The 13,569-nt window shown below is 39.6% G+C and overlaps 1 protein-coding gene across 5 annotated transcripts in view; it reads right to left on the bottom strand.

Annotated features, from left to right (window-relative positions):
* SSBP2 (single stranded DNA binding protein 2) overlaps positions 1–13,569 on the bottom strand; it is a 125,393-nt gene that overhangs the window by 89,309 nt on the left and 22,515 nt on the right. For all 5 annotated transcript variants that reach the window (XM_040091274.2, XM_040091275.2, XM_040091276.2 and 2 more), the window contains one exon: positions 3,905–3,977. In XM_040091274.2, coding sequence (XP_039947208.1) covers positions 3,905–3,977 — 73 coding nt within the window. Of the gene's footprint in view, positions 1–3,904; positions 3,978–13,569 lie in introns of those variants that run through there.

Here is a 13,569-nt window from a genome sequence, read left to right as displayed (position 1 = left end):
GATAGAAAAAGGATAAGGAAGCTTTCTGGTCATCAATTTGGATGCCCTAATTACTTACTTTTTACATTTATTCATATAGCTGATACTTAAAATTAACTCTTCTTATGCTATGGAAGCATAGTTTAGAATATTATTCTTTGCAGGTTTTTAAATTCTGAATATACTGTGTATTATTTTAAGCTAAAAAATGCATGATTAAAAAACTGATTATAAAGTACCCTTAAAACCTGTAATCTTTTCCCATTTGCACAGGACTGATGCTGTGGATTCAGCAGGTGGCACTCTTCCACCCACAGCCGGGGCCAGCAGTGTTTTATAATCCTCAAGGAGTGCTTCAGTCACAGGTAATGTGGCAAAAGCAAGGCAGCACCACTGCCACAACCCAGCTCCCTCCACCCAGGGAAAATATACAGCTACTCTGGCTTGCCTTCCTGTGCTGGCACACTCTTCTCAGCACCTGTACTGCCTGGGACTTCCTTCCCACCAAGGAAACTGGGTTTGTTTGATGCTGCTTTAAAAAAAAAAATGCAGTTTAAGAACTCTCAGCTCCTGAATAAAAACTTTTGCTGTTGACCGGGGAATCTATCAGACAACAGCATCTGTCTCTATGCGAAACTTCCTGAATGTTGTACCTTAACTCTGATCACACAGCCACCTTTTCAATGCCAGTTAGTAGGCTTGTCCTTAACTCCAAAATAAAATAGTTTGGGCTATAATAAAGCCTACACAACACTATCCAGATGAATGTCTTATGTTAGAACTTGGTGGATCTAAGGCACTGTGTGCACTCCAAACTACTCCAGTAACAACAACACACAGCGTAATTTCCTGTCAAACTCTGTTAAAAAAGGAGTTGTTAAAAGCACAAACCATATTTTTCTCTAGAGACAGAAGCAATGGCAGACAAGAAGGTTATTTTAATCAAACATTTAAACAGCCTTAATATGAAAGTAATTAAATAGATTCATATACATATATGTGAAAGTACATAAGAGCTTAGAATTAAAGGTAGATATAGTGTTCATACTGCCAGGGGCCTTCCTAAAGCTGGCATTTTTCAAAGAGACTCAAGATACTTAACTCACACTTGATTTCCACATCCAATTCTTACAAAATTTAAACACAAACAAGTTTTGCCAACAGCAGAATATGTAGCTCATACACCTAAAAATGTTGTTTGGACTTACATGAAAATCCATATAGAAAATCTCAAACACAAAGAAACCAAATGCAATTTTGATATATCACATAAACACAACTATTCAAAAATAATTTTGTTATTTTAAATTATTTATAGAAGATAACCTTGAGCCACTATCACTTGAGTTGGTAAAGCTGGCAGAATGAAAACCAACATCCCTCACACAGTAGTTAATATACAAAAAACATATTTTACTAAGTTCCCGCTTAAGTGCTGGCAGAAGAAAGTGATGAACATTTGAAAGCCAAAGCCACTACAAAGGTTCTACACACTCTTCAAATACACTTCTCTGAGGCACAGCTGTTCCTCATGTGCCCTAGGGAATGTCTTGGAAAGACTTGCACTAATAATCAGGAACACATAGTACCTCTGAGAAGGTTCAAAATAACATAATGAAGAGATGCAATGTAAAATTGAAATGAAAAAGGGGTTCCTGAAGCAGAAATATCTTTCACTTAGAAGTAAAAATTATGTCTTTGAAGAACACCCAAATTATGTCTAAGCAGTGACTGTTTTCTTGAAAGCAGGGTCTGGTGAGGAAATTATCCAGTTTAGGTCTTTTGTGGGTTGTAGGACACATGTCATCTTGAGAAAATGATTGGAGAAGGAAACTCAAGGGAATGTGGAAGTTTGGGACTCTTTTAAAGGATTTTTGTTTTGCTTTTTTCAAGATATCCACACTCATGTCTAACACAGCAGATGTGGTCTGTCTGATCAATGAGACTTACCAAAAATTATTATTTACCAGAAAAAAAAAAATCTTCATTGTCAAGTGTACTGGTAAAGCTAGTAGCCAGGGAATGATAAACTGGGAAATGCCCACCAACCTGGTCTAGCCAGGCTAATGGAATTATTCAAGTCTGGAATCTGACTTCCAGGATAGACAATATGTGGATAAGGATCAGCTCTTCAAAAGTCAAACTAGACACAAAGCATGACAAAACCACAGGGATTGTCAGGACAACCATCCCTAAGTTATAGGGTAACACAGTAGATTCATGGACATCCAACTTCTGTTTGCCATTGATTTGGTTCCATTCCATAGCCATAGTCCCTGGTGGATCTGAGAGAAAACTCTTAACCTTTAGATACCACTGACTGCCCTACTGCTCAGACAATCTCTGTGTGCTCCTCTTCTAAGCCCCAACACTCAGCTTTAGAGTTACTCTGAACAGTTTAACTTTAAAATGAAACCCACCCGGACAGAGAGAGCATCCAGCGCAGCAGTCACAGAACTGTTCACAAGAACTGTCAGCACATTTACCCTCCTGCACTGCTAATTAGTGAGGGAAGTAAACTCACAGCTTATACCTCATACCCACTCTATGCACTACTAATTGTCCCTGACCAATGTTGACCATCTCTTGATGCGTCTAAGTCTGAATTTTGAAGATTTCATATATCCTTATGTTTCACTGTTCAGACCTGAGAGCTTCACTGTAACTCAAGACTGAATTAGTTTTAAAAGCTGAGTTTCAAGACACTGTATTTAATGTTTTCAGGAAATCCAGATGTCATACCAGCTATGCTTCTGCCAACTGCTCGTTTTGCACATACACCATAAAAACAAAGATAAACAAAATTTACTTTGTACAACGCATTATTTACAAATGACAGCTGTTTCGGAAAAGCCAAGATGACACTCTACATTATTTTATCTCTTATTTTTCCAATGCTTTACCAAAGAGATAAAACAATTGTCTAAAACACGCTTTACTATAAACAAAACCCAATCCTACTACAATTCTACCCTTCTTCCTTATCTCTGCTTTGTCAGTTTTATGTCAACATCACAAACAACCCTCTGGATTTTCATTTTCCCCTCTTCCATCTCCAAAATATCATCACTAGCATAATAATTTTATTCACTTTTGGAGGAGGATCAGTTAAAGCATCAAATTTTCCTAGGACAATATCTTATCTATTTTTTCCCAACTTCTGCTCACTATTCCTATTATTACCACTATTACACTATTGCTGTTATTACTGTTGTTGTTATTATTGTTGTCATTATTATCTTATATGTTCTTGTCAAAGATTAAAAATAGTAATAAACCCAGAAGACTCCACTGTGTTCAGCATACATTTGTATCCTAGGGCGAAAGTAAAATGCTGAGGAGACATAATTTACTTCAACCTTCACAAAACATGCACAAAGTTTTTGAAAAGACTCTTAAAAAACCCCCAAAACTACTGTGTAAAGGTAAAAGTTCCATTAGCAGTTACAATTGTTTAAAAAAGCAGGACCTAAGTGGTTGTGGCTATCATTGATTCAATAGATGAAAAGAAGTGAAGTGGGTAAAAGCATGGTGAGAGCACAGAGAGATCAGCAGTGCTTCAGAGAAGAACTGATATAAGACAGTGGGATGTAAAATAAATTTAGAAGGGCCCATCATTCACAATTGGAGATATCAATAGTAAGTTAAAAGGTCATCAAAACTGAGTACCATTGAAGTGTTCTCCAACACGCCCACTTATTAGAGAAAATAGATTAATCTTCCCCAGTGTGGAATGGGGATAACAAACCACAGCAAAAATAGTTACACAAAATCATGTAAAATGACATGGCAAAACTGAGCTCCAGAGGATGAGGAACAGCAGACTGAGGCAAACTGATACCCAAGGTTCTCACTGTTTTTATTCCAGACCAAATCCTATTTATTTCACCTGCAGGCCCTCAGAAATAAAAAAAAAAAAACTCACCTCTGATAAAAATGTCTGGGCTGATTTCTGTGCTCCTACATGGAGCAGATATTCATATACGTACAGTGCTAATCTGAAAAATAAACAGAAAGGACAATATTTAGTATTGTGCATTTGTTTGCTCCTCTTTTTCAGAAGTAAAGGATTATCACAAGTTTGAGGTATGCCCCACTGCCTTCCACAAACCACAATGTACTGAATGTGCCAAAATCTATTACCTCTACCAGAATTTTTCAACTAGACATGTAGGAAAATCTGACCAGAGGTGTTTAAATAGTCATTAATTAAAACATATTAAGCCCTCGAATTACTTAATGTCAACATTTTTAATATTTGGACAAGTGCCCAGTGAGCTAACAAGTCACCCAGTGCTGCTCTGAGTGAGCATGCTTACTGTAAATACAATATATTCATACAGCATCAAAAGCATGATTGCTTTTCCAGGTCAACTTTTCAAACATGGAATGTGTCAAGCTGTTAGCACACTTGAAAAATAGCCCTGTGTTTTTTCCAACGAACATGGAAACTTCAGGCTGCATCAAGAGAAGCAATGGCAGCCTCAATGCACGGCATGGCCAAACAACCCCAGCACTGCAGCAAAGGGAAAACAGAGCCTGAGAGTCATCCAGACCTGGGCTCTGGTGGCAGTAGAGCTACAAACAACTCCAGCTGACTCCCTAGAGCCTCCTGTCTGTCTGTCTGTGAGCCTCCAGGCTTTCCAGGAGGCAGAGGAGGAGGAAGAGGAGGAGGAGGAGGAAGGGGAGGAGGAAGAGGAAGAGGAAGAGGAAGAGGAAGAGGAAGAGGAAGAGGAAGAGGAAGAGGAAGAGGAAGAGGAAGAGGAAGAGGAAGAGGAAGAGGAGGAGGAGGAGGAGGAGGAAGAGGAGGAAGAGGAAGAGGAAGAGGAGGAAGAAGAAGAGGAGGAGGAAGAGGAGGAGGAAGAGGAGGAGGAAGAGGAGGAGGAAGAGGAGGAGGAAGAGGAGGAGGAAGAGGAGGAGGAAGAGGAGGAGGAAGAGGAGGAGGAGGAGGAAGAGGAGGAAGAGGAGGAAGAGGAAGGAGGAAGAGGAGGAGACGGTGAAGGTTTATATTTGCTACCTGTGCTGTTTCTAAGAAGTAAAATGCATTTGAATGTACCTAGTGATATACAGCTATTCGTATTTGAAACAATCTTACTATCCATTTTCAAAAACCTGGAGATAACTACACAAAGAGGAGAGGGACAGGATCTGTCTTCCTGTTCAAAACCCCATGCCATGCTCTGTGTGATCACTGTCATCATGGCTCTGATGGAGCAGTAATTATTGCAGCGACCTATCAAGGTCAAGTATGAAGTTTTAAAATCTCAAAGAGGCCTTCCCCAAAAATGGTTTTCATTAGTTCTTTATACTTTGTACATGCAATACATAGACATATTACTTTACTCTCTGTCCAACTTCAAAAGCAAATATGTACTTTTCTTCTCAAATTAAATATATATAATTTAAACATGTGAGTAGTTTTAGTTTGAAATCTATAGGTACTGTGGGGAGAGAGGATCTCTTAAGAGTTGACCTAATTCTTCCCAGTTCAACTACTATTTATTTAAGCAATAAATGTTGTTAGACAGATCTAAAAGACAGAGAAGAAACATTTTTCTGCCACAGCCAATATATCCTGAATACCTAGTAATGTTTAAAGCACCTCATTTGTCTTATGAGAGTCCCTTTCTTGCTCTTACTCAAACATGAAGCCCACAGTCCAGACAAAAGGGTTTGTGTGATCACATCCTTCCTGCCCCGTGAAGGAAAGTGAAATAGCACAAACTCCAGGTTTGCAGTGGAGGGTTACAGCACCCCCATGGGTCTGCCATTGACTGAAAGCTTTGGCAGACACGGCACCTTGATGCCCCCACTGACAGCACAAGACTTTAATGTCCAGAGAAGCAGATTTGTGCCTCCTCTCAGGACTCTGTGGTACCTGCAGAGTACTCCAGCACAGCCCAACATCCCTGCCTATCCCCACTGTCCCTGGTCCAAAAAAAAAAAAAATATTTCAACATTGCAAGAAAATGACAACCCTAAAACTTTTGACCTAAACACACAGAATGTGCTAATTAAGCACAATGCTAACTGTTAACATCTCCAGGTCTGTGTAAATGCTGTTACCTCACGGGCTAAACAAACCAGCAGTGCAACAAAATAATGTTTAATGAGTGCGAGGAGGGAAAATGTGACAGATTTCAGTAAAAGAATAGCCAGGCTTTAGGCTTCCAGGTCGATCAAGCGGTAATAAACCCCAGGCTGCCAAGGGTTGTGCCAGCACAGCTGGGACCACCTCTCACCTGTGAGGGTTTTTACTTCTTTTCTTCTCTGCCAAGGTCAGGATGAATAACATGGGAAATGAAGATATTGAGTTCAGACTTGGCATGTTTATTATATCTTATCTATTTACGGTATTTACAGGCTCACGAGCTGTGAGCTTAACTAGCAAGCTAGGGAAGTGAGGTAAAATGGAGGGCTTCTAATTCTTTCCAAGGTCTTTTAAGTGATAATTACCCAATACCAAGTTGATACCTATATTATTTATGTTTTTGACCCAATGGTGACCACCTAAGGCCCGCAACACAGACCTTTTTCACCCAATTACAGAAAACCACCCAAACCCATGAAGACAGAAAAAGAAGTTGAAGAAGAAGGACAAAGACAATGCTCAAAATTCTCCATCTTGACTCATATGTATTACTATACACTAAACCCCCAAATTCTAAGTTTCTAAGACTCCAATACTCGCCAACCCATGTGGGACAGAAGCACAGCACAGAATAACACCGTCGGGTCTTGCTAGGTCTGTGTGCCCCAGCCCTTGTTATTGTGCTGTCAGGAAATCTTTACAGAATGTAGTAATATTATGGGTTCATTCAGAAATAGATGCATTTGCAGCAGAGATCAAAAGAGAGATACTAATGTTTTACTGTGTTACAGCCGAAAGATCAATGGGAAACAGACTCTGGGCAAAGACAGCAGAGACACCCAAAAAGGCACAATACTATGTAGTAAGAAGAAATACCAAATAAACAAGCTGTAATGACAGATGAAGAACAGAGTAAGACAAAAACCAGGCTACAGTTCAAGGATGTAAAATGAGCAACTTAATAAACTATTTCACATCCTGGCACAAGACTAAGACAGTATCAGTGAAGTGGTCTTCAACACTAAAAAGACTTGGGTTTGAAGGGACGTTTTAAAAAGACAGTTTTTACTCATTAAACTGGTGTGAGAAACCGTGCAGAAGCAGCAAGCAGACATATGTTGAATTTTCACATTTGCATACTTGTTGACATCCCAGGAGTAATGTGAGGAAAAAATATTTCCTATCAATTTATGACAATGCTGCAGTGATTTCTGCTAAAGACATGACACAGGCCAGAGCTCCCCCCTCCCTGCCAAGACAATTAGAGCACACATTCATCTGTACCCTGATGATACATTCACTCCATTAACAAACAAAAAAAAAGGTTACTGTCTGACTCATGTTGCTAACCTGGTGCACTTTGCCTGAAGTTTCTACTCTAATTGGACAAGGCATTCCTACATTCCACAAGCAGCTACTGAATTCCACAGAAAAGAACCATTTAAGTGGTTTGAGTCAAGCATTTATCAGAATATTACCAGGAAATAAACAGTAATCCCTCTAACTGTGCCGTGGAAATGACATTCCTACATTTTAAAGATGGGGAGATGCAATTAGCTTAATGAGAACTTACGATTCAAGTCTGCAGCAGTATTTCCATTGACTAAAACATGGTGAACTCACCCAATTCCGAATCAAAAGACTAACACAGCACATCACCCAAGTGTTCCCACCACTTCCTCAGTCACCAAGAGCCATTATGCCGCTAACAGCTGATGGTGGATGTAAAAAACCAAAGTATCTATAATGGGAATGTTCGAGATCTGAGCATCACCAAGATACATTTATAGCATTTTTAGATTGTTAAGATGTAATTTTTTGAACTCTCTTCCTGTATGAAGAGTTTAGCATATGGCACACTATCCATTGAACTTTTGGTGGGTTCAAAACAGTAATTAAATAACTAGAAAATCAATATCCATACATAATTGTGAGTTTAAGTGAAGCAAGAATGAAAAGCAACTTCATAGAAGAGATCTTAAATGTTACTCTCCATGTTTCAGAAGACCTCACGTATTCCCAAGTTACTACTCTGAACTATACAGAGAAGTAGGTTTTCTGTTGTTTTCAGTAATGCTTATAGTCTTCAGTTCAAATCCATATTTCATTTCAAATCCTAAGAATCTCACTCATATCAAAATTATAAATCCTATTCTCTAAAACAAGAGCAAGTAGCACTTAACCTCAGCACATTTTAAGTGGGGTTTTTCTCAACAAATTTTCTTGAATCTATCAATACGGTACTTTAAAACCTGCTCCAAAGCTCCCGGAGGTGAGCTGAAGTTTCAACACTAGTAAACAACCCTCATAAGGAAGTTAATTTAATATGCCAAACCACACTTTCTGGTCTATTTGGTCATACTGACAGTCATTTCACCCTGTTTCTCTCCCCGTTTTTAGCATATTTATATGGTAATATAATTAGTTCCTAAGTATTTATTTTTAATATATTTTTGATATGTGTGTGTGTGTGTGTATGTGTGTGTAATCTTTTCCTACTCATCTCACCTGAGATTTAGGTGATTCAGTCTGCTGTCAACCACTCACCAGAGAGAGGACTGGACAAGGGATCAGATAAGCCATGGTTTTGGATCAAATTCAAGCACTACCTGAGAAGTCCATGAAACATTTTCCCTGTGCTTAGCCAGCTTCGTGGTAGGCCTCGAGGCTGCAGGGATCTCCCTGCATCCCCCAGCACAAGCAGCAACCCCAGGGTAACCACCATATCTTACACACCGCTCATATTTTGGGCTCTTCAGCCTGAGCCCAGCAGGCTACCCTTGCCAAGAGGCTCCACTCAGGCCATTCTACTGCTCCCTCTCCCAGTTCAAGATGTGATTGATCTCTGTCACTGTGAATGCTCTGTGTCCCACCAGCAGCCTGAGTGGTGCTCTTAGGAATGCCTTAGGTATTGAATGGAACCCAACCACGGGTTCAAGGAAATAGTCCTGGGGGAGATCCTCAATGTTTGCCTGGCACTGAAGTGTCCTGAGAGCTTCTGCAACTGCCCTGCAAACACAGACAGTGTAAAAGAGTGTTCAACATGATTCACACTCCAGGTATTTCTCCCTCTCTCTGCACATAGCAGAAAGTATTTTCTTTGCATTCATCCAGACACACAGGGCTTGCACTCAGTGCTGTGAGGAATGGGGGCCTTACATGAGGCTGGCGGTACTTCCCAAATAAGATGATCCTTCTCCTTGTGCACCCCAGTTTCACAGACAGGGAAAGCCTTCATCCAGCACAGCTCAGGGCAGGCAGACCTACCTCTCATCTCTTTTCCACTTGACTCCTTTGCGAAATGCCCCAGAAATTCACCTCCTGAAGTGTGGCCACCCTCCCCTTGGTTACTGCTCTGACAATACCATAAACAACAGCAGGGTTTTTCAGTTCACCCACACACTTGCAGCTCACTTCTTTTGTGTATGTCCGTGCCCTAATTTCACACACTTTTGCTACTTAAACTCATGCAGACTTCAAGCATTGGCACAGCCATTTCCAACCACGTGTTGAGCACCACTGTGTAACTAAATGCTGAATAGGTATTTGGTATGCACTGATCTTTTGGGAAAGATCAGAGATGCGTGCCTTGGTAGTCCCTGCAGTCTCCCTCACAAGCACCTAATTGCATGGTTTTACATATTTTTATCTGCCAAGACGCCTTCATTTGTGCTGCAGCTTTCCCTACATTGCTTTTATCTGACTCTGGATGAATTTCATATTAGCTTTTTGTCTCAAGTCTCAGCTTGTAGAAATTACTACAGATCCAAACTACCGCAGAATCAAAACACTCTTCTGAAGGCTCCCTCTTGAATGAGACAATTTCCATTGATTTCCAAATACTTCATCAATAGGAAAGTTTTCTTGATGAGCTCCAGAATCTCAAAAAAAAGTCATTTTTACATCTATGTTTGGCATATATATTCCTCAAGATTTCAAGTAGTTTCACAGGCTTTCTAGTCCATGTTTCGGGAAAAAAAGTAACACATCTTACGAAAATATACAGATTTTTAAAGGTGGTCTCCAAGTAGTTTCTTGGGCTTAACCCATATAATCTACACAACTTACAATAATTATAAACTATTCCAAATGGCAGCAAAAAAAGTTACCTGACAAAATACATTTTAAAGTACAAGCGGAGACTTTTATAAAAATACTTGAGATTCCACATCTTCCTGATAGTTGAGGTGGTAACCTTGTCTTCTCTGCTGCTTTCAACGGGATAGTAACAGGTTTTTACATGGTATTTTGCCCCTGGTATATAATTTGCTGTATTTAATGAGTTTAATGCCATGCCCTGGCAGTAAGCAAAGGCAGCAGCACAGCAGCTGACATGGAGAGAATCACCATCAGAGTGCAAAGCAAAGACCTGACCAAAATGCAAATTTAAAAGCTTTAAAATCACAGAATTACTCATTGGTTTATGACATCTTAAAATATTACAGCTGTTCCTGAAGAAGCTGCTTGCTCTGAGTAGAAAATACTGTCTTCAGCATCCCCTGGAGAAGGCTGAGGAGGAAGAATGCACAGAGCAGCTCCCCAGGGATGAGCTGGATCAGCACAAACTGGACATGCAGTACCCAACAGTCTCACCAAGCAAACAGCACCTAATTTGTTTTTCATTCATAGAAAGAAATCAGTGTTTCTGAGTCTGGCTGCTACAAGGTACCCACGGTTTTGCTAATAGCTTTCCCAGCCTTTCTCAGAGAGTGTACAATGTAATATCCTGTCCAAAGAATCCAAGGATATTCAGGGTTGGACTGCCAGTCTCCCTTGTAAGTGTCATCAATAATGCTGGGCAAAAGAGTTTATTCCTCTTTTACAGCAGATCCTGGTTAAACCCAGATGCAGATGTTAAATACAGACTGTGCCATTCCCCATACTCACTGCACACTCCAGTTACGCGTTCAGACTCTGTTAAGCGCAAACTCTGCACTTAGAGCTTGCTGGGACACTCTGAAGAGACAGTTAACAAGTCACCTCGTGAATTTTATGGGAATCATATGGGATGGTGACACACAAGATGAAATTCCCTGAGTATCTACCTAAAAAGTAATAGTGGAAAGTAGTTTGTATGACTTATTATGAAACAGTAAAACTTCCTTCTGGACAGAGTAAGTTCTGAAAGGATCACAGTGAAGTTATCAGACCTCAGAAGTCAAAGAAATTCAGGGAACTGGAGGAGAAAGTTTCTTCAGAAAAACAGATAACCTGGAGAAAAGAAGTGCAATACAAGGATCAGCTGCTTCAGTTAAAAACACCAATCTGATGGTAAATATCAATGGAAAACAAACAGGAAATAGTAAGAGGTTACTCTGGATGTATGTAAAAATTCATCAGTGATTCAAGACTGCAATAACAATGAAAACAGTAAAGTATTTGGATTAGTAGATGACAACTGAGCCTCTCTCTGAACCATTAGGATTCCCCCCCAGAATGGGGAGCTGTGATGCTGTGATGCTGTTCCTGGGCTTTGAGACTGCCACTCATGCTGGGTAGCAAGTTCTGCACTGGGGACTGAGGTGAAGGAACTAAGGAACTCAAGGCATTTCCCTACAAAACAAAACAAAAACAAAACAGTAGCCACTTCAGACAGCAGAAGGTGTCTGTGTACGAGTGCAAACACACCTGTCTTCTCAGTCTTCTCAGACTGCCCAGGGGATGGTCTAATACCTAAATACGTGTATTTTACAACTTCACAGATAATTTGCCAAGACCCTGAACTGGAAGTTATCAGAAACACCTTCCTTTTGAAATGCAGGCCATAAAAAAAACCAGTGGTGGTTTTCCATATTGTCTCACAATTTTTTTTTATGGTAAGAATACTTTCCAAATAAATAATTCCAGGAACAGGAGGAAGATATTTGAAAATCAGGCTCACAAAGAGTTTATCCACACATTGGAAACCCCAAAACTTAATAAAACCTCAGCAATAATAAAACCTTGCAGTACTGGATTTCTACAACCAAATGTTTGACTATCAGTCTAGAAAATTTGAATAGTAGCTCTCCAAATTGCTGCCACTGGCTAGTGTTTGAAAGGAAGAAACCAGATACAAAAGAAAAGGGATGGGAAGTATTTGATTCCACACTGCCAGATAATATTTGGTAGAAGAACGGACACAGTGTTGTATTTGCTCGTACGTGAAACAGGGAAAACAGGCAAACCATTTGTCACGCAATCTCTGGCAGTGCACTCACTGCTAAATCAAAATTTAAAGGGCATAAAGCGTTCAAAAGACTCCGGTTCTACCATGTTGAGGACCCAACTCATACTGGCAGGTCTGCTCTTAAAAGTTGTAAGTACATTTCTGTACAGGACATATTCAGTTAAAAAAAAAGGGTAAAAGGGTTGCCTTACATTTTGCAGGGGAAATTTCTCTATTTTCTCAAGTGTGTATTACTAGAATACTCTAGTCCACACCGGATTCAGTTATTAAGTTAACTTCATGGATAACTTCATAGGCAGGCAGGGCAGGAAATACAGGACATAAGTCAATGTCATGCTGTCAAGATGCAATTTCTGCAGCAGGTAAACAGGCAAATGGGAGACTTCAACTGGGCATGGACAGGTTTTAGGATGCCATGAGCTGGCACTGAAAAATAAAAATAAAAATAAATAAATAGATGAAGTTTAAAAAGGGGGGGATTGGGAGGAATAAAAATGAGAGAGACAAAAAAAATAGAAAAGTAAATCCAGTTGGGCTCTTCACAGCCAGAAAATTTTAGATTCTAGAAGTTTAGGCTTCAGTGAGCTGATCTGCCCTAACACTGTAGCCCTATTAATGTACCTGACTGAGCCAATACCTGACCACAGCCATGGCACAACAATTCCAAGCACCAAGACCCCTGGGGATCACCATCCGCGGCACTTCAGGCATAGAAATGAAGTACTTAAAACTCTCAGCTTCTGATAAAAAGGACAAAGATAGTGAAGACATCTTAATGGAGTCAAAGCTTTACAGATTAAAAATACTTGTGAGCTCTATGCAAAAAACTTCAGGCAGTTTTGCTAAAGAGTTTCAGAAACTATTATCCAAATAATGAGTGATAAACCATTTCATGTAAAAATCCTCCATAATTATGCCAAAAAAAATTAACTTTCAAAATTAATTCAAAAATATTTTATTAAATATAAACACCCATTTGCTTATTGTTCACATGTAAACTCCTGCCTGAGCACAATTTTTCATTCCTTCTCACTAACATTTTAAAGAATTCTGATCAAACTGCTTGAGAACACAGAAAAGTTCCTTTAAAAAAAACTTACACAACTTTCATGTATTTTTCACTTCTCATTTAATTATGAATAGAATATTAAGATTCAGCAAATATTTAGGATGCTGTTTACATAGTACCTGAAATTGACTTGAGATATTTATGTGGTATTAAAGAGATTCTGATCTTGAGCCATGAAAGTACACACATAGAATACCATATTCATGGAATGGTTTGGGTTGGAAGAGAACTTGAAACTCATGCTGTCTCTCCCCTTGCCAT

The sequence above is a fragment of the Hirundo rustica genome, chromosome Z, assembly GCF_015227805.2.
Source record: "Hirundo rustica isolate bHirRus1 chromosome Z, bHirRus1.pri.v3, whole genome shotgun sequence".
Taxonomy (NCBI): Eukaryota; Metazoa; Chordata; class Aves; order Passeriformes; family Hirundinidae; genus Hirundo; species Hirundo rustica.
The sequence above is the reverse complement of the archived record's forward strand: the minus strand, read 5'-3'. Positions and strand labels throughout refer to the sequence as shown.